Source organism: Seriola dumerili, unplaced genomic scaffold, assembly GCF_002260705.1.
Source record: "Seriola dumerili isolate Sdu_G_001 unplaced genomic scaffold, Sdu_1.0 BDQW01000091.1, whole genome shotgun sequence".
Lineage (NCBI taxonomy): Eukaryota > Metazoa > Chordata > Actinopteri > Carangiformes > Carangidae > Seriola > Seriola dumerili.
The window spans coordinates 6,654,846-6,676,207 of NW_019174346.1; the positions used below are offsets into that span (position 1 = coordinate 6,654,846).

The 21,362-nt window shown below is 43.5% G+C and overlaps 1 protein-coding gene across 2 annotated transcripts in view; it reads left to right on the plus strand.

Annotated features, from left to right (window-relative positions):
- Positions 1–21,362, plus strand: part of robo3 (roundabout guidance receptor 3) — an 86,566-nt gene that overhangs the window by 19,211 nt on the left and 45,993 nt on the right. For both annotated transcript variants that reach the window (XM_022745907.1, XM_022745908.1), the window contains exon 3: positions 20,450–20,607. In XM_022745907.1, the coding sequence (XP_022601628.1) occupies positions 20,450–20,607 (158 nt within the window). The remainder of the gene's footprint in view (positions 1–20,449; positions 20,608–21,362) is intronic.

Here is a 21,362-nt window from a genome sequence, read left to right on the forward strand (position 1 = left end):
CTTAGCTGTAGTTTAAATGTGTACACAGTTCATGGATTTCAACTTTAAAGTGGTCCTCCAGCCAAAATCCTTTGAAGCTCAAACATCCTGTACAGGCATAACAGGGTGGCTGTAAAATGTTTGTAGACTCCTGACTTACAGAGAACATCTGCAGTATAATCAAATAACACTTATATTCCTCTCACTTCCCATAGGAATTGCTATTGACATCAGAGTGCAATAGTGCAACATGGACACAGGATATGTACCTTGTAATAGAATAAGGTGTTGGCCAGTGGGAAATTTTGACCTGTTGGTGATGATAGATACAATTTTCAAGAGATAACCAAATTAGGATTCATTCTCTGGGGATCATGGATTTCTGCACCAAAATTCATGGCATTATGTTTTGTAGCCATTGAGATATTTCACTCTAGAACATGTTGGACCGATCAACATCACAACTTTTCGCCAATAAAAAAATTTTAAAAACCCCCCCCCCCCCCCAAAACATGTCCATTTATTAATTTGTGCAAATTAGGGATGTCCCAATCAAGGTTTTGGCCCTGATCCTGATCTGAGTCCTTTAATGTCGGGTATCTACCAATTCCGAATCCTACCCAATACTATATTTACCTAAATGTTCATTAGGTATTTAAGTAAATATCAGTACACACTGGAACTGGAAGGGCATTTAGACAGCGCAGATCTTTGCCAAAGCCAATGTGAAAAAACACACACCAGACTTCACCAGAAAAAAAAAATCCAATTCATAGTAGATGTGTTGGATCTGGGTTTGGGTTTGTCCGGGACCCATGACCCATACCTCAACTAAATTTGGTGCAAATCGGTTCAGTACTTTTTGCGCAGTTCAGCTGACCCAGATAAAAACATAACCTCTTCGGTGGGGGTAATAACAGCTGTACTATAATACTATAATTGACATTCAAAGTTGACATAAAACTTTTTAATAGTCAGGAGTTGTATTGACTGTGCTTTTGTCTTGATTTTTGTCTGGTTCACTAATTCTCTTTAATCATTTTATCAAGTGTGTCCCAGCCGTTTTTCCCTTGCACACATTCATACACTGACAATTAGGCACTCAATAACCTATTAGGGAAGGTTCTGCTTAGTTACCTCAGTAACAGTTTCCACTTATTATTAATGACATGTTTGATGAATGGGTGTTTGATGGATGAACTGTGAGAGTCTTTTCAGGCGTAGGTGTAACTCAACCTCAGATATGATATAGCTGGCAGGTTAAAGTATTGCACTTATTACATTGCATCGTACTAAATATTAAAGACAAACAGATAGAGTATCACATTGCATTAACTTGGAGAGCTATAAAAAATCATGTCCTAAATGTAGCGTCAACAGAAAATCCCGAGAGAAAAACAAAATCGACACAGTTTCATGAGTTATTTAAATTTCTTCTAAGTGCAGCTGTCATCCAGCAATAAGCCTTGAAAATCCCTTCCTTTGTGCTTTGCCAATCTGTACCTTCCTTTACCTTGCATTAAGAACAGATACCTACACCACTTTACTGAATATTTCCTTCCAAAATTTGAATTTTTTCCCCCAATCCTATCCAATTTCACGCATTAAAAGAGATTCTTTGATCCTGAAAATGTGGCCTGCAAAGTTACGTGCCAGGAGCAGAGGCCAATTCATGTCAGAGGCATAAAAGTCAGTCAAGCACAATAGACCTAACGGGCCAGACACCCTTGGGTTGGGATTTTGGCATTCAGAGTGACTTGCCTGAGCTCCTGGCGGCTTTTTCTTTGAGTGTTTTATACCTCTGACGTTTTTATTATGCCTGCTATGTTTCCACCGCCTAGCTTTATGGCTCATGAATATTCACTCTGACAGGGGAGGGGAAGTGCTTTTTCGAAGGTGCTGGGGGGCGGAGTCAGAGGAATTGCAAATAAAACTGTCTGAAAGGGTTTTATGCCCCTAAAACCAACCCCAACCCCCTTATTTTTAAGGTTGCTTTGAGGTCAAGCCTTCAAGGTTAGAGATAGCAGCTGCCTTGTGGAATCTGGGGAATGAACAGGTGAAGACGTGATGAAACTCCCGTCTTCCTTTGCCTTTGTGTGGATTTACTCTAGTGTGTGCGTGTGTGTGTGTGTGTGTGTGTGTGTGTGTGTGTGGGTGTTTACATCCCCACGTCTTTGTAACAGTAGTCTGGGCTGACTTTCTCACCTGTAGTAATCCTAGACACAGTGTGGGAGAAACAGCTGAACAGCACTGTCACCAGTTGGAGCCTCCTTTCACTTTCTTTCTTCTTCTCACACATACATACTCACACACACACACACACACACACACACACACAAACACACACTTGTCATAGTGTTTTTGAGAATTGAAACCCCAGTGCAGAAAAATGGATTTCAGGGTTTATGGATTTGGAAATGGGGACAGGATTTGGGGGGTTAGGAGAGAGTTACGATGGGAGAGAAGTATGGGTTGGGGGGACTCTGATAAAGAAGATTATTTAAAGCGACGCCCCCCCCCCCCCCCCCCCCCCCCCCCTCCCCTCCCCCCCCCCCCCCCCGCCCCCCCGCCCCCATCCCACTCGCTCCTCTCTTTCTGCTGTCCATGTCTTCCTCAGGCTGCCCTCTGTCCCTGTTATTAACCCCAGTGCTCTGCAGCCATATGGGCTGTGATTGGAGCTCTATAGTGCATGCTGTGCAGTCATTCTGATGTGTACATCCCTACCGCATGTACAAGCACCTGCAGGGTATAGCTAAGCACCCTTTGACCTGCCATCAGCCTCTGTTTACACCTTTTAGCATTATATATCACTGCAGTATATGTCAGTGTTGTTTTAACCGCAGCTTGTTTTTTACATAAAGTTGACTTAATGCCATTTATTGTGGGAGGGAAAATGTCTTCCTGTGATAATGTTGAACTAAGCTGCTGACAGCCCCAGCTCTCTAGGCTAAATGGCTAAATCCAGAAACTGCTCCTGTTTGCTTCGAAGTGCTTCTGAATAAGCTGTTGTTCATGGTTAACAGCAGTTGTATCTGTTCTGAATTTGCCTTTTTTTTTTTTAGCTGATAGCCTACTTTGAATGAGCTGCCATAATCTGTTAAGCTATAATGAGACGGCTGATTTTATCTGCTCGTCCTTTGACCTATTAAGGATGAGATGTTTTTAAGAGCACGTCAATCAGCTGTTGGAAGAAAGAGAGGCTGTTGACCTGTCTTGAAGTCTACTCAAAATTAAATCCTCCGAAGCATGTTCCTCTTGTGATTGTTCTATCATCAGTCCTTTCTAGATGGCATCAGTGAGCAATCTTCACATTATTATTTGTATTTGCCAAATGTATTTTAGTAGGCGAGGGAAGCTGGTTAGGTGTGGCTATTTGTAATTCTTCTATTCACACAGTATAATCCATGAACAACATCATAATAGGGATTGGCATTGCTGACAGGCTGGATAGGAATCAGTGAGTGCTGTATGAGTGCAAATCCCACTGATATGAGTTTCACATTCAGCCCTCCCTGCATCTTCCTGCACATCCGCAGGAGCATGATAATGTTTTTTTCCACCAGCTGTCTGCAGCACTTTGTCCATTCACATCCATTTGCAAAGACAGCTACTGTCAAGTCTCATTCTCCCATTATGTCCTGCTCAGCTCTGTACAAATCTGCTTTTTGCCAGTTGAGATATCATGCAGACATCAGGGTAGTTGCATCGTGATGCTTCATCATACCCACATGCTTACCATGAATCAGTTAGTGTGCATTTGTATTCAGCACACTGAGCAAACAGTGGGTGATACAGTAACACCACCACCTCTCATACTGAACTCCTCAGCTGTAACACTCTCAGTTGCTTGATAACAAGCTCTCCTCTCTGGGTTTGTGTGTGTGTGTGTGTGTGTGTGTGTGTGTGTGTGTGTGTATATCTGTGTGTGCTCTGAGGTGTATTCATGCTTCACTAATGGGATTGCAGGTCCCGGACTTGTGGCGGATAGAGCCGGTGGCCATTCTGATCTTAAAAGAGGGGGATCAGATGGCCGGAGTGAGGCCACGGGCCTGTGGCTAAACCCCCTCTGTATGATCCGACCGTCTGCCGGTCACTGAGCCAGACCCACCAGCCAAACCCTCCTCCAGAGGATAGCCATGAATTAATTAGACCATACTAAAGGCGAGTGTGACCAGTGACCAGCGTGTGTGTGTGTGTTGCTGCCGTGTGTCATAAAGGGTCAGTGGAACAAAAGCGGGGGGGGGGGGGGGGGGGGGTTGACAACAGGTGGTGTGAGGAAGAGCTTTAACCTCCTCCCCCCTCTTTAATGACACAGCACAGTGGCCACGGGGGCTGCGGAGAACAATAAAGGCCCCTTGCCCCAACCGTTACGTCCAATCACGCCCCATTATCTCTGTGAGCTGCTGATCACAGGCGCTGCACAGCCACACACACACCAGACCCTCTGCTCAATGACTTTCATACTTATTTCTGCGCACACATCCGTTTACAAAATTTTTATTGAGACAGGGTCAGGGTGTTGTTTCAGCACTTAGACCATCTGCATTCCAAACCGTGTGTTTATTAGATCCAGTACATCTGCTGCTGCTCCGGGTCATATCCCAGTGTAGGGATGAACAACCGACTTGGTCCTTGTCTGAAGTTTTGTTGTGTTGTATTAGATTGTGTTAGTCTTCAGGTGCTCCTCCTCCATACCAAATTGGGGAGGGGGGGGGGGATAAATAAATGCATCATGTATTTCAAAAGCCTACGCTCACGAACACATTTGTTTGTAACACTGTGAGTAAATGTTGTTTTCGCTTACAAAGGAAAGAGAAGTCGGGTGTAATTTAGGCTTTTTCATATTAAAAGGATGTTAAAACTTGAAAAAAAAAAACACAGTGAATATTTTTTCCATCCTCAATAAACCTGAATGTGTCTCATGAATATTTGAAATATTTTTCTCTGACGTGTCTCGACTAAGAGTGTAATTAATTGCGATTCATTAGTCATGGTCTTTCAGGATGCAAATGACCCCCCTCTTTGGGCTCATTGAAGCCAACAATAGCCCTCTGGTAAAACTACACAAGGGGCTGTGTGGTGTGGCTGTGTTGCTTCAGGGCACAGATTAAAAGAAAGAAATACGAACAAGGAAGTCCAGTAGGAAGCCGCCTTATCAGACACAGTAACACCGCACTGCAGTTTATACTCCTTTGAGGCAGAATTGGAAGGTTATGACGGCAGCGGTGATCCGCTCCTCTTCCTTAGTGTTTGTAAGGTAAACAGTGAAATTGGCGCAAGGTATTCCACCTGTAATTTTCACTTCCATGTAGCCGATTGGTCATCAATGTGTTTTTAACCAGATGTTTCACTGTGCCCGGGACAAATGTTAAGCAGCAGCATCCCCCGCTGCACAAATGCACCAGCCTCACGGAGAATGATGAGGCGTCTGTGTGGTTTTTTAATGTGCTGCTTATGTTGGTCTGGATGTGCCTGTAGGGGGCATGAGGGGGCATCATTATAACACACAGTTAGTAAGAAAGTGGAACAGAAGACAGCTATAATGAGATGCAACAGGGAAATAGACTGAACATGGCACAAATAGGAGATACAGCAGCGATGCCAGCGGCAGACGGTCAGTGCGCACAGGCAGCACAAACACACAGAGGAGAGAGGCTTGAAGCAAATCCATCAATTTCTCAGGCGTCATTTATGATAGACAGTAAACACAAGAGGCCACCGCAATCAATACGCGGCTCAAGCAAATCAATGAAGCACAATCAGAGCATCATTACAGAGTGGATAAAATGGGGAGACATTAAAGCAACAGAAGCAGAAGTATCTGGGTGCTGGAAAGTCAGTGCACAAGTGATCATCAAACCATCAGATGGAGGTTTTGAAGAATCAAAATATTCTTCACCCAGTATTTTGTGGCTTTTTGGACTGCACGTTTACTGAACCAATCAGTGGAGATAGTGGAAACATCTTCCCGTTTATTAACAGATTGTTATCATTTATGAACCTGTCGTATTCAAAGGACACGTCAATGTGCAGGAGCTGCTGGACATTTGACTGCGGTAACTGGACATTTAATTCATTTCACTCTTATCACCGGACAAATTGCTTCAGTTGCTGGACAATCCTGAGTGATTATTATGTGCCAGCTTTATTCTTGTAATTGGAAAACTTTTGTTAAGTCTTTACAAAACAAATTCCAATTGGTGGGGAACTCTAATTCTAAAATCTTGTATAACCCACTGTGTATTTTGCAAGCTCATTTTAATTATTGGAGCGTTCTTGGGGGTGAGTCGATCTAAGTTGGAAACTCATTCTGGTTATTTGGCAATTCATTCTCCTCGCAGGGCGACTCATTCCAGGAACCGGACAACTCAGTCCAGTAATTGGATTGTTCTCACGGCTGCCACCCCTCCAGCTTATTCTTAGGTGTGTCCTTTATTTAATGAAGAGTGAGGTTTCTATCAAAAGATATTTAGAGCCATATTTTGCTGCAACTTGTATGCACTTGGTGGAAAATTAATATTAGAGAGGGAGAAAATATCTGTCAATTCCAGGCCCCAATTAACGTCATGTTTATTGACACAGTTTGCTCTCTGCATATCAATGAGGGGTTTATGTTGTTCCCTTGTATGCTGGGGACTGTTTGCTGCTGTCAAATCAAGAGCATCTTCTGCAGAATATGATTATGTGTAGACATTGTTTGATCTTTAATGTCAGCCTCGTTGGATGTGCTCTTAGTATTTGAGTCTTTGCTCACTTTTGTCACACTTTTTTACATCTCACCTGTCTAATTCTCTGACTGGTAACAAATGAGGGACTGTTTCAAAGGCAGTCACTAAAAATTAACCTTTAAAAGTGTTTATCGACAGAAGCATTCACCTTTGAGTATTTTGTATGGCCGATAGAATACTGGCTGTCAGTTCTTTGTGGTAAAGAAAGGTATTTCACGCGAGGTGGGGGGGGGATTTAGGCATATTTGACCTGTCTGCAAATGGTGAATACTTGGGCGAACAGCTGTGAAAAATGCGTATTGATTTCTACTGGTGAGTATTTGCACAAGATTCATTTCTCCTTAAGACGCGGAGTTAGAAAAGGTCAGCGAATGGGGGCTTAAGTCATTCAAGTGGAGCTAAATGGATTTCTACTCCAAGATCCATCTGTTTTTGGAGTTTGTTGACAGGGTGGAAAATTGGAACTGTTGCTCTTCCCTCCCCCAGTCACAACCCCACCCCCCACCCCAGGGCAGGGGTATGAACAGGCATGCTAACAGGGTAAAAAAAAAAAAAGTGTGCCGGGCACGAGGCAGGATGTAAGGCCTGACTCTCTTCTCCAGCTATGTGAACATATTCGCGTGTGTTCGACAGTTTGGGCTTCAGCCATAAGTTGTGGTAGTTGAAGGAGACAGCTGACAAGTGGGGTCAGCTGACACAGGCAGCAGACTGGCTCGCCTCCGACACGAAGACGCCGATGTCAGAGAGACGCTTCACCTTCCTCACCTCTCTGGCGCTACAAAGAGCCCGGGAAAGTGGACAGTGTCGGAATCAGCACGCTATCAGTGAAAATGGCACACATGCAGTAAATGGCAGGTCTGTGTGTGTATGTTTGTCTATACAAGACCTCACAGACAGAAAAGCTACTGTCAGGGTTCTCCTGCTTTATATTTTCACATCTTGCAGCGAAGATGTCAGGTAGATATTTTTCACAAATACTAGAACAAAAATTTAAAGGTCCCATATTTTACGCTTTTTCAATGTTTTATTTAAAGTGTTGATCCATAAGAAGATATATTTGTGTTTTTAAGAACCAAAAAACATCTCAATGTAGTTTTACATCTGATCTCTTAGGCTTCTCTCTGGAGCTCTAGCAACAACAGGTCGAGAGCGATGACTGCTCTGTTGTGACATCACAAAGTTACAGAAGTTCTGACGGCTCAGTTTCTGAATACAGACTGTGTGCATTTAACTGTGAACTGAGTGCTTTGATACTTTCACAGTATTATTGTAGAACCTAAACCTGCTTTATAGTCAAAAAAGACATAGACATCTCACTTTGTACAATATGGGACCTTTAAGAACACTGACTGAAAATGCAATGTCATACTATGCGATTCCAGCCCAAAAATAGCACTGTATTTAAAAAACAAAACAAAACAAAAAAGCCCAAGGGTTTGTGCTGGTGTGGGTGTGCTGCTACTCAGCAGGTATAGGTTAGTTGATTAAATATGATCTATGAAGTCCAGTGTGAGTGATGCATCCGTGAATTTAAAAAAGTATTATGGAAACATCCCTCCATCTTGATGATTGCGAGCTGCGACATTGACTTTGTGGCAAAAATTAAACCTGGTTTGACCTTGTTTGCCTGACAACCCTGTGGTTTGTATGCCAGCGCAGTGGTCTGACTGAACTGAGGAGGCTGTGGCTTTTTGACACTGTGCTATTGTTGGTCTGAACGCGGCCTTGTAAAAAGAATTCACTTGAATGACTCTTTGTTGGAGAGGAATTCTTTAAAGTGCCCATTGCCACCGTTCCACTGCAGTGGTCAATAATTAATGGGTTGTGTGCGAGTGTGTACATTTAGGGTGGGGGGGGTCACCCATTGTCTGTAGGCGGCTCTGTCTAACCCTTGAGGTCGAGTTAAAGAGTGTTTGTGGTTTTCCAGATGGGTGAACTACAGTAGCCTCTATTGGGCTGGTGGGTCAGCTAAGGAGGACAATATGGCGCTAGCAGGTTGGGGTGGGGGTGGGGGTGGGGCGGTGGTGGTGGTGGTGGTGTGGGTGGGGGGGCGGTGGGGTGATGGAGTGTAGAGGGGGGCTTCAGTTGCCTTACAATGGGCTTCTCAGCAATTCCCTATGACCCTCTTACCCCACTTCTATAGGCTGCACGACATCAGCCATTACTAGATTAAAGTAATCCTCTTTTCAGGGCCAGACAATTGCTTTATTAGCTGACCACACACAGGAGCTGCGACCACCTCTGTTATGGTATTGTTGTGGTTGGCCCTTGGGGTCCCAGGGTGGGTGTTATTGGTGGAGGGTGGGGGCTGAGAGGGGAGGAGGGTTTTTCTTTTTTGCTTCGGCCATCCCTAGCAATGCCATGCATACATTACTTCTGCATTACTTCTCCTTGTTTAACCCCTCACACTGGTCTGTGCTCTCCATGTCTGTGTTTGGGGAGGGGTTCTTCCTTCCCAACTCCAAATGCACACACATCACCCCCACACACCTTGTGTCCCATATCACATATTTGTGGACATATTGCTTGAATTACAATCAGATTAAGTGTGTGTATGGATGTGCATGTTTGCAAATCCCCTCACACACACATACACACACACACACACACACACACACACACACACACACACACACACACACACACACACACACACACACACACACACACTCCTCCTCCTCCCTCTCCTCCTGTCATAGCATGCGGTCCAGATTTTTTTCTCTGGATCTCTCCACCGGCTTGTTTTTGCCAAACAACTCCAATCAAAATGTTGTTTCATCTCCTCTTTTCCTCAGTTTCTAAAGGCATGGTGCATTTCCAACAAAAAGCAAAAAAAAAAAAAAGAAAAAATATTCTTTAAAATCCACTCCAAAATATCTCTGTGTGTTTTTCCTCACTGATCTATATTTTGTCTCAGGGGCATAAGTTGCTTTTGCAAGCCTGTCAATCAGGCGTTAATAGCTTCACCTGATAATTTATTCAGCTTTATGAGGAGTGGGGAGCCACTCAAGCTGAAGTAAGTATTGTCATACAGTTTGAATATTTCATGAATAGCTTGGTAATTTGAAGAGACATGGCATGTCTCTATCTCTGTCATTTACATCATAGTTTCCGTGATAGAAGCATACATTTGCTTTTCTAACAAAGGGGTTGTGGGGCTTCGAGATGCATCTCTGCACGCTCCCTGAAGGATATATGCCAGTTTCAATTAAAGAGAAGACTCATACAGAGCAAGCTCGTCTCATATGCATCACAGAATGTATGATTTCAGTGGAAAGAATGGGATTAAAGATGATTTAATCTCAAATCAAACAAATACATTTTTGAATTGAAATCCTCCAAGATGAGCCGATAAATACACAGCTTCATTAAGTTGATAAATTGATAAAGGGTTCACCTCAACTGTACTCAATCTAACGTGTCTTTCCTCCTCCGAGGTCACCAGCCTGCACTGTTTATCATCCGGTCCCATTAAGAGACTAAATAGAGGGAGAAATAAATCTTAAATACAGTTTTTTGATAATGTGATATTATTGATCCACGCCAGCAAATTGTTTTTTTTGCTGCTCACCGCAGAAGGTCAGAAGTCAGGGTGAGCTACATGACAGCACCCTGCAGTAGGAAACAAATCACTGTCTTGCCCAAGGACACTTCAGCAGGGTGGATGCCTTTGGCACTATCCTAGGTTTATCTGAGTGAAGGATGTCTCTCTTTCCACCAGTCTGCCCTGTGGGATCCCTTTCCACTTTCTTTGGGGGAAAATCCAAGAGCCAAAATGTTACTTTAAATATCAGAGAACTGCAGAGTCCATACTTTGCTGAGTTTGGTCTGCAAGTTGTCCCGGGCTGGGGGAGTCATGTGTGTGTCTCATCAGGAATTGCAGAGATTAAACACATAGATGGAAAATTGGCAGAGAAACACATGGACACACACAAACACACACACACAGGGCCAACATGGCATGCCAGGGGAGGTTTGCGGTGGATTAACCTCAAGGTTGCTGGGTGGGTGAGCACAGCCGGAGCAGCAGCACTCGCTCAGAATTGGGACGGGAACCTGCTGCTGAGCCACACATAGGTGAGCGCTCCTTGTGCCAGGAGATTGGAGGGATTTACACTCAAATGAGGAGAAGTTTGTCTGTGGGAGCGTTGGTGTGTGTACGGATGCACAGGCATGTTTGTGTTTACAGCAGACTGGCTTTATCCGTGTCTGTGCACAAACTTAGGGCATCTTCTGTAATACCTGGTTAATGGGAGGGGTTGGGGGCGGGAGGAGGTGGGTAGAAGATGTGAGAAGATTTTGGCTGTACTACCAAGTAGTATTTTAATAACCCCCCCCACCCCCCGACTTGAAATATGGCTATTTCAGTGAAATGGCCCTGGCATGCCTCAGGCTTGTTCTGCTCTGTTTGAGTGTGTGCATGTGTGATGGGGAAATGAAAGGGTAGAGAGGGGGGTGGGAGTGGGAGTGGGTGATGGGGGTGGGGGGAGTCTGGCAGGAGGGATGGAGGGTTAGCTAAGGCCTTAAGTAGCTCTGTGGACATACATATCTACACAAAGTACAGTCTAAGGCTCAATTCTTGAAAAGTCACGTGCTCCTCCTCGATCATCAAAAGCACTGTAAATATTTCATCTTTAACTCTATTCCTTTATCTTTGTATCAACTGGATGAGCCAGATGAACCGACACACATCGCTCCCTTGTAGCAAGTGCAATACAATGACTGTGGGTGAGTGTAGGCGAAATAAGGGAATTTTCTTGCCCTCAGTTTTTTGTAAAACCAAATCAGTGAAAAGATTTCCAACCTGAGAAAAATCTAGTGTGCAGCCCAGCATCCCATTTTTTATTGGACAGTTCTTTAGGGCTTTATATACATCTAGATTCACTGTACATACTAAAAGCACATCCAACAGTCAGCCAGTGCAGGCAGTAATGTGTGGGATTAATGCTCGGTGCAAGGGGTTAACAGGCACCCCTGCAGAACTAGATGGATTATACTGTATTCCCACATTAACTGTGTTTACAATCTTTCATTCATTTTGTAATACAAGCAGTGGTGGGGAGGTTCCATCACTGAATATCAGACTTTGCAGTTGCCTTAGTTTCATTTTTTCATTTACTGTGATAGTGACCACCGTAGTGAGCAGCAGGTTTCAAGCAGAGATGACTATATTAGCTATGTGTTACTGAAAGGGAGAAGATAACACAGCCTTTTTTTCACAACTTGCTTCATGTTGTCTTTACTACTTGACAATCGCATATAGTATTTCAGTAGCTGCTGAAATACCATTTTCTGAAGATGGGCACGAAAGCTACAGAGCAGTCTGCAGTGTAGCTATGGCAGCTGCGTGCGTTGCTACGCTGTGACCTCGTAACACAAAACAAAACATCTGGAGTTTGGAGGTCAGGGTGGATGTGGATGTTAAACATTCAAAAATATTGTCTAGTGCGAGTGTTTCCTGGGTAGGATATGCTGCAGGCTGCACCATCAGCTTAGCAGTTCAACTTCAATCTGATATATGGTGGAAGTGATGACCAGTGTTAGAATGCTATCACCAAATACACTGCAAATTTTAGAGAAGGTAAAATCTTGCATTGAAGCTTTTGTGAAGTTAGAACTGCACAAGCAATAACCTTGATATTCATATAGACTACAGTATTTCATGTCAAATAACAACAGTGTTATATCAGAAAAGTCCAGCTGTCTACATGTCTTTCCTGGATACAGCGCTGTGGCATCTCTGTTTGTATCATGAGACTTCCTCACTCCCTGTCAGTTTTTCTCCCTGTTACGTAATTTTTTTTACCACATGCACTGTGTGGCATGCACTCCCATGTAAAGCCTGAACTGGCTTAAACACATAATCTTATTGTCACATGATTGCAGCTCCATGCTAACAAGGTGCCTGCAAGTTGGCCTGATTATCCTCAACCTCTGCACTTCAGCATGTTTATTAGCCATGTGCTTTCGTGTAACACACACACACACACACACACACACACACACACACACAGAGCAATCCCCTCCCCGTGAGCCCCTCTTTTCCCTGCAGTGTCTGTGTGGCTGATAACGAGTGCCTCCTGTGCTGTTACACTGCTGCATGTGGGGCCCACGGTCATATTGGCTGCAGACAGCACCGCTGCCAAGTATTACCCCCACCCACCTGCACCTGATCCACCCTTACCCCAGCCCCCCCTTTGCAACATGTCCGGGTGTGACAAGACACTATGGTGGGCCCAAGCCTGGGGTATTTATGAGCGCTTAAGCCGTGAAACATTGCACCTTGACAGATAACCTCATCCATTTTCCCTGCAGCTCCAGAGGTGGGGTTGTGATGGGAGTTTCTCATATTTTATCACTTAATTCAATTTTGAGCAGGATTTTACATGTTGCGAAGCTGATAACACATTTTAAAGCATCGTAAACAGTATCAGAGCACGTCTTGAATATTAAAACGAGTGTAATTTTCTTGGGTTTGCCTGATGATTATGTTAGAAGAGGAGGTTTATCTATGCTAATAACAGGCTTATAATCAGCTTGTAATGCATCACAGTGACTTGTGGGTTTCATTTCGGTCTTATCTGAGCTCAGTGGCCAATAATTGGTTTTCCTGAGGTTTGCTGTGAGAAACACCAGGGCTTTCACGTAATTTTAATTTGCACTGCAGAGATTTTCTGTCAAAGTTGTGGCCAGGATCAATTTGGCAAACACTCCAGTGCTCCATCAAACTGATTATTTGAATTGGTATCATTTTAATGCCTGATCTCCTCACTAATAACATAGAACAAAAAAAAAAAAGATTTTCTGAACATCTCAACCTGTAGGGCGTAATCTTTTTTGCAGCTATGCACGGAAATCATTTTTCATGCCCTTATCATCATGGCTAGTGGGACCAGCTGCTTTTCAACCATTAGCCCAGGTTTGGTGGTAACACGGGTGTGAGTAAGGGTGGTGGGGATCGGGTGGGTGGGGCCGGGGGCAGCTGTTGTGGCTGCTAAATGGAGTCAGCTGATGGGACTAAACAGCAGCGACGGAGGCCTAAATGGCTACGCCAGCTGACACACTAAGGGACAAAAGAAAATGGAGGAAGTAAATTTGTGGGGAAAAATGCATTGGACATTGATGAACAGGTTATACATGTGTGATTGTGTGCTTGAAGGGTAGGAGCTCGGGCCAAGAAGGTGACCCTTCTGGGCTCGGGGAAGGAGTAATTGAAATGCCCTGTCGCTGTGATTCCATTTCATTTAGCTTTAGCACCAGCTCAGTTTTCTTATTGGCCATATGAGCATTTCCAGAGAGCTAGACCATGTTATGTCATTTACTCAAGGCCATAAAAGACTCTGAGGCCAAAGAGCCAAATGACAGCACGGAGGAAAAAATGGAATTACTCTTTAGACCAAGTTGTTATTTAGAAGCGAGGGGGGGCATTTCAGGTCAGCTGGCAAGAAATGGCTGATAAAGGGAGGGCAAGGGCTTCCTGACACTGTGAATGTGAATGTGTGTGTGTGTGTGTGTGTTTGTGTTGATGTACTGTAGGAGGTTTCAGTCTCCAGTCAGCCTGTATATTGGACTGAGCTGGTCATGTTGGACGCAGACTGTGTTTGCTGTTACAGCTGCAGTGCATCGTATCTGCGAGTGTCTGTGTTTGTACTGGGTGGGGTGGGGAGGCGATGGGTGCTTAGTGGCAGAACGGACATCTGTCTCCAACTGTGAGACCCCCTCCTCCCCGCCATCCTCTCCAGACCCTCCAATCACCACTGAGAACACACACACACACACACACACACACACACACACACACACACACACACACACACACACAAACACACACACACACCAATATCCTGTGCGGGCCGTTTCATCATGGTGTAATGGCTGATAGGGATCGGAGGGGGTCCACTCTGGATAATGAGAGTGGCTGATGGAAGGTGGCTTCTGATGGGGGCCCCTGTTGGGCCCAAGGGCCTAGACAGATATTACCTTGGGGAACAAGCAGCACTTGTAGAGAGAACAGAGAAGAAGACATGTATGAGTGTGTCAAACCAGGCTTGATAAAGGGATAAGAAGGATGTATGCACTTGGGCGAAAGAGCAAAAACATCAGCGTGTTTTTGCGTGTGCGTTCACACCAAAGCAGATTGCTTCATGTTGGGACAAGATGTAAGCTGACGGATTGACAGATGACCAGCTCAATCCCCCACAACTCAGCCTGAGCCCTAGGACGCTTTTCTTGATTCCCCTCCCTCCATCCCTCCCTTTGCTCTTCCAGCCAAGGGACTATCTGTCATTCTCTCTCTGCCATCTGAATATTTATTTTTGAGGGGGTGTCCACACACACACACACACACACACACACACACACTCCTTGGAACATTAACAACAGCGATAAAGCCATTTAATTAAAAGTGAGACTGAGATCGCCCCCAAAGGTGTTTTTTATGTGCAATTAACTGCTCAAATGATGCCTTGATATACAACAGGGTCCTGATACTTTGCACATGTGGTAAATCACAGAAGTCTCACGGTCACAGATAAATATTACTTCCATACAATCACACACTTTGTTTGGCGTAAATTAGATAAGCTTCTCTGGTGAATTTAAATTTTCATAATGATTCAGTGCAATTTGCACATCCATCAGCGCGACATCACCGGCTGATAAATGCTACGCACAGATGGGTGTCATTTGTTTTTGTGTGACTAATGTGTTTGTCACTGGATAAAGAGCCACACAGACACAGACAGAGGTCAGTGAAAACGGTGGCTTTGTTTAAGGGTGATCAATAAAATCTTCTCTCGTGATGTATCTGAAATTTATATTGTGATGTTGATATACATGCTTATGAAATAGTTTTCTAGAAATTGAATTGGAAAACAGTTAATACAAAAAAGAGTTGAGTAAAATAAATTATCATGAAAAATCATATTTAAGAACCAAAAGTTAGAACAGCTGTCATTAGTCGATTTCCTTTCTTTTATTTTGTTAATATTTTGTATGCCGCCTTTATTTTTGATGACAGATTCAATCGTCCTGGACGTGGATGATATCAGTCGTATACAAATCTGTAGAGAGATGTTCTGCCTGATTCTGTTCAGCTGCTCTGTGCTGGATGGGTTTTGTTTCTCCACCTTTTTAAATAATCGAGTTTCATTCATTGTTTTCACTTTCTTCTCTTGTGATTTCTTCAGTGTGCTTGGCATCATTGTCATGTTGTTAAACTCATGTTGTTGGCTCCTGCCAAGCTTCTTGAGACTGGGAGTTGTGTTTTCATTCAGCGTTTGAGTAAAAGAACCTGCATTCATAGTTCCATCTATAAATATCATCTCCTACACCTTTTGCTCTCCTGCTGCTCTATATCAGCGCAATCCCACCTCCATGTCCGACGGTCGGCACTGTGCGCAGTCACTATGGAGGTCCCGGCCCGGTCCACAGCAAACATGCTGGACCGTCTGATCCGAACAAACATATTTTGGTGTCCTCTGACCAGAGAATGTGCTGCCAGCATCCATCAGACACGTTTTCATGTTCTTTGGCGAAGTTTAGTCTTGTAGTTTTGTGAGCAATGGTTTTCCTTCTTGGACGTCGTCTATAAATTTCCAAAGATAATCCCTGTGCCAAGAAGCTCTTACCCTTCTGTTTTTCAATATGAGGCTGTGTAAATAGTGAATGTGGATGGCCACAGCCCCTTCTGTTATTAGTAGTATGGCTCTTCCTTTACCTCCTAACCACTGCTTCAGCTGTGTTTCAGCTTATGTTTAGAAAGCTACGGATGCTCTTGTATCCTCTCGTATATTTTCAATACAGTCTAACTAACCTGCTTGTTTTTAATTATACATAAAGACAAATACCCTACACTTTAACTTGAAAAAACAATAAGACTAAATGAGTAAGATGACACAGTTTCGTGACATTGCACCAGCAACCAGAAATTCACCAGAAACGGTAAACAAAATGTCCAGGTAAATGGTAGACAAATATTTATTGTCATATGGTGTTGTCATATCATCAGACTAGTTGTATCTATTAGAGTGAGTGAAACAAGTATATTACAGTTTCCAGACATTTGTATTTGAAACATATACAGCTGTGCTCCTTATCTCTTACCTTGTGTTTGTTACTGTGTGTCAGTGCTCTTATTAAAGCCTGCCGTTCAGGTCCCAGTGGTGGGGATTACTCTGGCTTTGTTGAAGGGGTTTAAAGAAAGGGTCAAAGTGCACCCACTTAATATGGGCCCCCAAGGGCCTCATGGGTAATTGCCAGTGCCTAATAAAGTTCCAGAGACCCTCTTTTCGTTCAGATCTGGTAAGTGTGGAGGGTAGAATGGGAAAGATCAGGGGACCCTGGAGCCATGATCTCAGAACAGCGTGTGACAGGTCATCACGGCGGTCCTTTAACCCCGCTGCATGGTAATTCAGACCCGGGGTGCGGCGAACTGTCCCATTTCCCTCCTCGCTTTGCGTGACGGGACAGGCTCCTGAACAATTTAGTCAGGGTTTTGTAATATGCCGTGAATAGTGATTGGGGGGAATGTTGGCAGCAGGTACAGATAAGGTCAGGGGTGTGGTTTGGCATATCATTTCAGGATTGGAGGGACCAATGGGATTTGGAATGCCCCAAATGTTCTGTGGCTAAGTAATTGGCTATCAGGATATGAGGTCTGACCAGAGCCATAAGCGGCAGTTTCATCCCTCTAAGAGACACAGATAAAAAAGACAGCAACATAATGGTTCAGCGGCAAACAATGACTTGTGTAGACCTGTATCAGGGCAAAGGAAAGCACAGGCTCCGTTAGCTAATGAGGAAATGAAAAATATCCTCTTCTCTCCTTAAACACTGATGTGCCCGTCTCCCATGACCTTGATTACCAACAGAACAGGCGGATTTATCTCCTCACATACACACCGACGCTTACTCTCACTCAAAGAGGACGCCACACTATCTTGACAAGAAGAGAAATGAGCCTTGGCTTTTGTCAGGCATACAGCCTGACACTGGGATACTATAAATATTTCACACAAGCCTAGGTATTAGAGATAAAGAAATGTCCTCAGAAGTCAGAGTGTGAGTGAGTTCATATGGATGGATGGATGGACAGATAGCTATATGGATGGTGATGATAATGCTAATGTTCCTGGGGCTTTGTTGGCCTGTCAGTGCTGTTATTAGGGGAGATGTGTCATTAATCAGATGAGGCAGTGACCCTCCCCTGCTGGCCTGTGACATTACAGCAACATTGGTGCTCACTAACATTGGACACACATGCACACGCCCTCCGCTCACGTGTACTGTACATATTCCATGATCTATTAGTATTGATAGATGATGAAAAAAAAAGCCTGGGGGAGGTATTTATCGACAAACAATATCACGTGCATGTCACTTGCTTTGCATGAACATAACATCATGTGGGCTTAGGTAAATATTTGTTTCAGTGGACAATGGATTCACAAGTTTCACACTTTGGTATTCCACTGCAGTAACAAAGCGTACACTCTCCCCTGTGCTTACTTAGTCCTCAAGGCTTCACATATCAAGTGATTGAGTATGGAGCATTTCTAAGAGAGCTCTGAAATCTATCCTGGACTCTGAAAAATATTCAATGAAATGTAAACACTTTATGCAACTGGAACGGAAAACGCATTGAATCAACTAATAAATCAGCTTTCACAGGGAGGTACAGGGAGGGAGATTTTGGTTTTTATGAGTGCACCAACCATCCATCAGTTCCTGAACGTGGTGACCATCTTGTTCTCATTGGAGGGTTTTCTAACAGATTCCCTAACGGAGACCTGAGTTTCAAATTAAATGTTAATGGGATCACCTTTCCGAACTGCAGGCTACTCTGTCATTTGTGGCAGTTTGTACTTGTTATCTCAGTGGTTCAATAGAGTCCTCTGATGAAAGTGTACGCACTGACTCAGAAAAGTACAAGTGCCTGGAAAAGCTCCTCGATCATAGTAGAAAGAGGACTAATCTACACCTCTGGTACTGAATGTGTAAATGTTGCTGGTGTTCATTTCAACCTGACAGGTGAGAAATGATGATATGATGGTTAAATCAGATGATGAAGATAAAGAATTCAAGTAGTTTGTCTTACTGTGCAAGCCAGTTCTATCAAGGTTTACACATTATTGCACATTATTTTATGTTAAGACAACACTTTAACTCTTTCTCCCAAGCATGACAAACTTACTGTATCTGTTAGTTTTGTGCTCAGGGCATGTTACAGAAGCTTATGCTTTGACAGAGAGGTGATACACTCTACAGCTTTTTGTGTAGCGATGTTCAAATGTCTTTGAATAGCTGTTGGCGTAAATTAGGATGCCGCTCTCTGACATGACTTGCACTTTTAAGGTGAAGTAACAGATTTCTCTCTTCTCCTCTTTATGACGGTCGTGACAGATCCTGCAGATCTTTGTACAGTCAGGAGAGACTTCAGTCAGCACATGAGCTGAATGTTATCATATTGGTACAGCTTATTGATATTATCGTTTAGATCGCCATAATGTATGCAAATCGGCCATGCTATCCCCCTGCATCAATTAATCATCCACCAAACTCCTTGATGTCCAGATCTCACATCTGCCCATAGCTTCAAAGAGAAGGTTGTGGAATATTTGAGGGCAGAAATTTGATAACCCCCGAGTGCTATTTTGAAAGGATTGCTGCTTGACTTTCGAAGTTTCTTTATAAATGTCTAGGAGAGACTGTGATGTGAAAGATTGTATGATCTGCTTTTCAGATCAGTTAGAGTGGCTTTTAGGGGGACATTCAGGCCAGATAGGAATGCCATACAAACCCTCTCATTGGTTTATCCCCTCTGTAAATCCCCGGAGTGGCTTAGAGCAGACTTCTAGCCTGCAGGCTTGCATGGGTTTGACCTCTTCCTGGTAGACTGGTGTTGTCAGTACACTATCCTAGACTACAAAACCATCCACCAGACCTGTAATCTGAGAGGTCACAGAGCTCTAGAGACTTCAATGAGCAAGAAAAAGCCTGATGCCTTCAGGTAACAGCCACAAGATGTTGGCTACAGAGGAATTAATTTGTAAGTAAAGGAGGCAGGTTGACTCAAAGACAGAGCTCTAATGTTTTATGAATAGACTCCAAGAAAGTAAAATAGAGGGAGTTGTTTTTTCTGGATGTGGTATTCAGAGTGACATCCTGCAGTTGATTTTGATGGACTTGTTTGAATGGTGACTTATTTTCCTTACCACATATCCAGGTGCATTAATGCATGTACATTTCATTGTGTGTGTGTGTGTGTGTGTGTGTGTGTGTGTGTGTGTGTGTGTGTGTCTGGATCAGATTGAATAATTCATCTGCTTTGTGTGTATCAGCCACAAGAGCCTTCATTATTGATGTGCTGTGATGCCGCACAAATGACACAGAGTCTATGAAGACATTAGGGACACATGCACACCATGTTAGACTCACAGTTATACAGTATCAAAGTCCTGTCATGCTTCGTGTTTATCTGCTTAAACAGTGATGGATTATCCTTATTTGTTGGGCTGGATGAGTCCAAATTTTTGGCATTCATGCTGTCTCTTTTTGAAGGCCAAATGTAAGGACAGCGTTAAATGACTCCATGTACGCATAGTCGGATAAAGGAGGGTATCGTCAGCATTTTAAATTTGAGCAGGATGTTAGCAGAATTACATGTATAAAAGATCGTATCATCAACGAAGAACTTTACACTCTTTCTAACCATCTCTCTGCACCTTTCCTCTTTTCCCCAGTTCTGAGAGATGACTTCCGTCAGACGCCCAGCGATGTGGTGGTTGCAGCTGGTGAGCCAGCTGTCATGGAGTGTATCCCCCCGAGAGGCCATCCTGAGCCCACCATCTCTTGGAAGAGAAACAACATCCGGGTCAATGATCGAGACGAGAGGATCACTGTAAGTTTGGCTGCTGGCTTCTATATAGACCCATGGAGCATTGCAAAAGAAATGACACATCTTAATCATTGTACCTGTCATTGAAGAAAGTTAATATGCGTTTTGAAGAGTGCTGTTTTTTTAAAGGTCCCATATTTTATAAGTGAGATTTCCATGTCATATTTGACTATAAAGCAGGTCTAGGTTCTATATTTTCACAGTGAAAGTATCAAAGCGCTCAGTCCACAGAAAAATGCACAGAGCCTGTATTCAGAAACTGAGCATTCAAACGAGCCGTCTCTGTAACTTTTTGATGTGACAACAAAGCAGTCACTGCTCTCAGCCACGCCCCATGCCTGGCACCTGGACCCACAATCCAACCTTGCAGGATCTGATTTCTCTGAGTGTTTATCTGAAATCTGCTATATTTTTATTTGATTACTCAGCCAAACCTCTCTAATTTCAGATCACACTTGCGAATTCCTTTTTTTCAGTAAACATCCAAATAACAATTTGGACATCCATTGACCACTCATTAATTTCTATTATCACTGATGGAATATATTGAATTTTGATTATTGATGAGAGGATCTTGATTAAGGACCTATCCATTCCCATCAGAGTCCACATTTAAAAAGCAACACTGGCAGTGAACTGCACTGATTGTAGTTTAATTTAACCCGTCGAGGGTGTTCTTCAGAATAAACCCACCTTCTAGAAATGACTGGCCAAACACCAGCATGTAAACCATAGATGTAAACCTGCTATTTGGAAGC